The sequence below is a fragment of the Bactrocera latifrons genome, unplaced genomic scaffold (genome assembly GCF_001853355.1).
Source record: "Bactrocera latifrons isolate USDA-ARS-PBARC rearing strain unplaced genomic scaffold, ASM185335v1 scaffold_64, whole genome shotgun sequence".
Taxonomy (NCBI): Eukaryota; Metazoa; Arthropoda; class Insecta; order Diptera; family Tephritidae; genus Bactrocera; species Bactrocera latifrons.
The window spans coordinates 1,435,927-1,439,801 of record NW_017537312.1 but is presented as its reverse complement, the minus strand read 5'-3'; the positions used below and the strand labels follow the sequence as shown (position 1 = coordinate 1,439,801).

The window sequence follows — 3,875 nt, the reverse complement described above, 5'->3', positions numbered from 1 at the left end:
TATCAATATAATTGTGCCACCTCTCAACATTTCAGTTGAACAACAACGGCGTAATACCCAATCAGCGCAGTGGACGTATCTCAAATGCGGGCATTAGCATCAAGGATGTGTTCAACGCCAACGGCGGACCAGGCGAGGTAAACTACATAATAACCCACATATTTAAATGCGATGRTTTCAATCTCAATTTTTTAAATTTTTTTACTCATACAGCAAATCTACGGTTCGAACGGTGGCGGCACGATTAATCAAGGCTACGAGCATGTACTTGAAGATGACGACCGCAACTCGCTGCGACTGACTGCGCGTAATCCCAATCAACAAGTGTCATGGGGACAGAATAGCAGCAACACGGGACGTTTGTAGAAGGCGTCACCCGAAACCACTTGCCAGCCTGATATCGATTTTATTGTTGTTGATGATTTGGAAAAAWGCAAAACAAAAAAAAGAAGGACTTGTTTAGTTAATAGTATTAGAATTGTAAGCACGATAAAACCGGCGAAGCATTGAAATTTCCATGTCCTTTGTACTGGCCAATTAAAAGTAGGAATATAACAGTACTTTTGTCTCGAAACACTACATATTAACAGCTACAAACACCACAACATATACAACTAAATATTTGATTAAGCTACAAACACTGTCACAAAGTGAATCACAGTGCTTCCTCGTTAAGCACGACAAATTATCAAAAAAAAAAAAAACATTTTCAAAACACCTAGAAGAATTTAGTCGCGGTAAGCGAGAAGGCATTGCTGGTACTCATATTCTGCAGATTCTTTTTAAAGTTCGTAACAACAACTGCCACAACTATAAATACATACAAACATAAATACAATTATTTTATATTTTTCTACTGCTTCCAACATTGAACTAGTTTCGTAAGCTAAAATAATGATTATTATACGAGTATATACGTATACATACAAACATATGCATATATATATGTATATATTATATATATATTATAGAGTCCGTTATTTCACGAATTGACCTTTTCATTGCAAACGTCCCTAAATATTGCAATTTTTGTGCGTAAAACAGTATCCAACAAAAACAGGCACTTCATTTTACTTTTCCCATACATTTTACGTGTAATTTTTTATCTTTTGCAATTAAATATTTATCTGCCAAGCAAATAAGTTTAAAACATTACAATAGTGTTATTTTAATACAACATTTTTTTCGTCACAAAGAAGCTCTGAATAATTTTTTTCATAAAAGCATTACTTTAAAAGTTACGCACTTAAAGTCATGCCCCAAATGTACTGTATTCATATGGTACACCATGTCGTATGACCAACACTGAATTTATAAATCACTTGTATGAATATTTCCAGTATATTTAGTGCATAACTTTGATTGTGTATAACTTTTAGATGGAAATTTCTATGAGAAAAATTATAAGACCATTTATGTAGAGCAAACAGTTTTATAATAGAATATCACTTTTTTAAGTTGTAGATTTACTTGCTTCATGCAAAACATAAAAAAGTTCATGTTGTACACTTGGGAAATAGATTTGATTTAAGCATGTAAAAAATCAACAGTAAATAGCGCATATACTGCAGGGGTTTGCAAAATAATCAACTTAGGAAATAACGGACAATTTACTATATATACACATTCATGTATGTATATGTTTGTCGGTTTTAATTAATTGTACATAATAATATAGGCACTTTAGTGTTTTGTAAATATGACAACGAATATTTTTTAGCTAATCACACTGCCCGCTCACGTGAGAGACTTGTTGATGAACATAAATCGAACATTTCGTCCGAATTACTTAGTGAATAGTTGGTGCACACTGCCTGCCAAACAGTTAGTTACCAACTGTTTAGTAAATTAGAAATATGTAGCGTTTAACGAATAAGTTAGTGTAGCATTATATTAATTATTTTTTTTTTATAATTTTTAAACGTAAAATTTTTTTACATAAATTTTTTTAATTAATTTTTGACTTTTTGAATTCAAAATTTTGTTAATTGTTAATTTTTTTATGTTTGATTTATTTGATTAATTTTTCTCTTTTTTTTTTTTAATCTTTTAGTTATATACATATGTTTACTTTTTGAAATTTTTTATGACTTAAAAATTGTTGTTATTGCCTTTAGCTACATTTAACGGTATATACTTTGTATGTACAAAGTTTTATATGTGTGTTGAGGTCAAAGGACAGCAATACCTGTACCAGTGTATGAATCATGGATAATACTCATTTTATCATTTAGTTTGAAATTACATAAATTATGCAAAACAAATTTACACTGAGTTGTAATATTTTTTAGCATATATGTATTTTTTTGTATGTGCTTAGCTATTTTTATATGAAACTCATAATCATGTAATACTCTAAAAGATTTATAATTTATACGAAATTAGAATATAACATTGTTAAACAATTAAAAAAATTTCGAATCGAACTTTCTAGTATTATTACAAGAGGGGATGGCGGTCTTTGACACTTGACGCTTGTTATACGTAAAATAAGAATTTGACAAATCGCAGACGATGCAAATTTTAAGTCGACTTGAAACTGCTGTGAAGATGTCAAGAAGCACTGTCTCTACAGAGTCCACAAAGTCAGTCAAATTATAGGATTTTAAAACCAAGGAGAGCAAGTATGGCAACATTAWTCCACAAACACATTTGGAGGAGAGCCAAGAGATAGGACTATTAGAAAGTTTTTCCTATTTTGTAATTTTAGAAAAAGGCTTTCTTAGCTTACAACTTTGAAGGGTTTATAATGCCCAGAGTTGACATATTCACTTATTTACATTTAGTACAAGCTGCTTTCCGATAGTTGTGGAGTACACTTCATCAATTACAAAATTATCCAAACCCATAAATGTAATTCACTCAGAACCATTACGAAATCACTGAGGAGATTCCGAAACGCGGCTGTAACTTGTACAAAGTGCGTTCCAAAGTAAACAGGACTTAAAAAAAAAACAGAAAAAATGGGTTTTTCGGCAAAATCGATTTATTTTATTCAAAATAGTCTCCTTCTGCTTCAATACAGCTTTTTGCACGGTCCAAAAGCATGCCGAACGAATGTTTCAGCCCAGTATGCCGGTGCAAGCCTTTGGAATGGCCTCTATGTCTGCATAACGCTTTCCATTCATGAGCAAATGAATTTTTCTGACTAGGAGGAAGTTGCACAATRCCATAGCAGGTGAATACGGGGAGTGGTTAATGGTTAAAATGTGATTATTGTTCAAATAATCGTGCTTCTAATGCTGGACTCTGAGTAATTTTAGGTTGTCAGTCAATTTTGGCGGAACAAACCTTGCACACACCTTGCGTAAGCCCAAATGTTCGGTCAAAGTGCGATAAATCGACGTTTTGGAGATGTTTAATTTTCTATGATGTTTTCGGCTGATGATTTTTGATGAATTCACGCACAGTTTCGATAAAATTTCCGGTGATCACGGATTTTGATTGGTCATTTATGTCCTCGCGACCACTTTGTAAGTGTTGAAACCACTCGTGCACTCTTCTACGAGATAGGCAATCATCGCCATAAACTTGTTTCATCAATTGAAACGTTTCGGTAAAAGTTTTACCAATTTTAAAACAAAAAAATTCAAGAATTCCTATTTACTTTGGAAGACACCTTGTATMACGAGTTCTTACTAGCATCTGAGGGGCTTACATATTAGCAATACCGGATTGAGGTACATCCAGACTGCAGAAAATAGTTGAGTGAATTGATTTTATAGGATAACATTAGCTTTTTCTTGATTACTGGAATTTACGCGATTATAGCCGAGTTTACAACAGCGCGCCAGTCGTTCTTCTTTTTGTTGCTTGGCGCCAATTCGAGACACCAAGTGCAGCCAAGTTCTTCTCCGCCTGATCTATGCAAAGGA

The 3,875-nt window shown here is 33.0% G+C and overlaps 1 protein-coding gene across 2 annotated transcripts in view; it reads left to right on the top strand.

Moving 5' to 3' along the window:
• Window positions 1-926, top strand: part of LOC108975368 — a 47,027-nt gene extending 46,101 nt beyond the window's left edge. For both annotated transcript variants that reach the window (XM_018943806.1, XM_018943807.1), the window contains 2 exons: window positions 36-137; window positions 214-926. In XM_018943806.1, coding sequence (XP_018799351.1) covers window positions 36-137; window positions 214-366 — 255 coding nt within the window. In that variant the 3' untranslated portion in view covers window positions 367-926. The remainder of the gene's footprint in view (window positions 1-35; window positions 138-213) is intronic.
• Window positions 927-3,875: the final 2,949 nt, after the last annotated feature.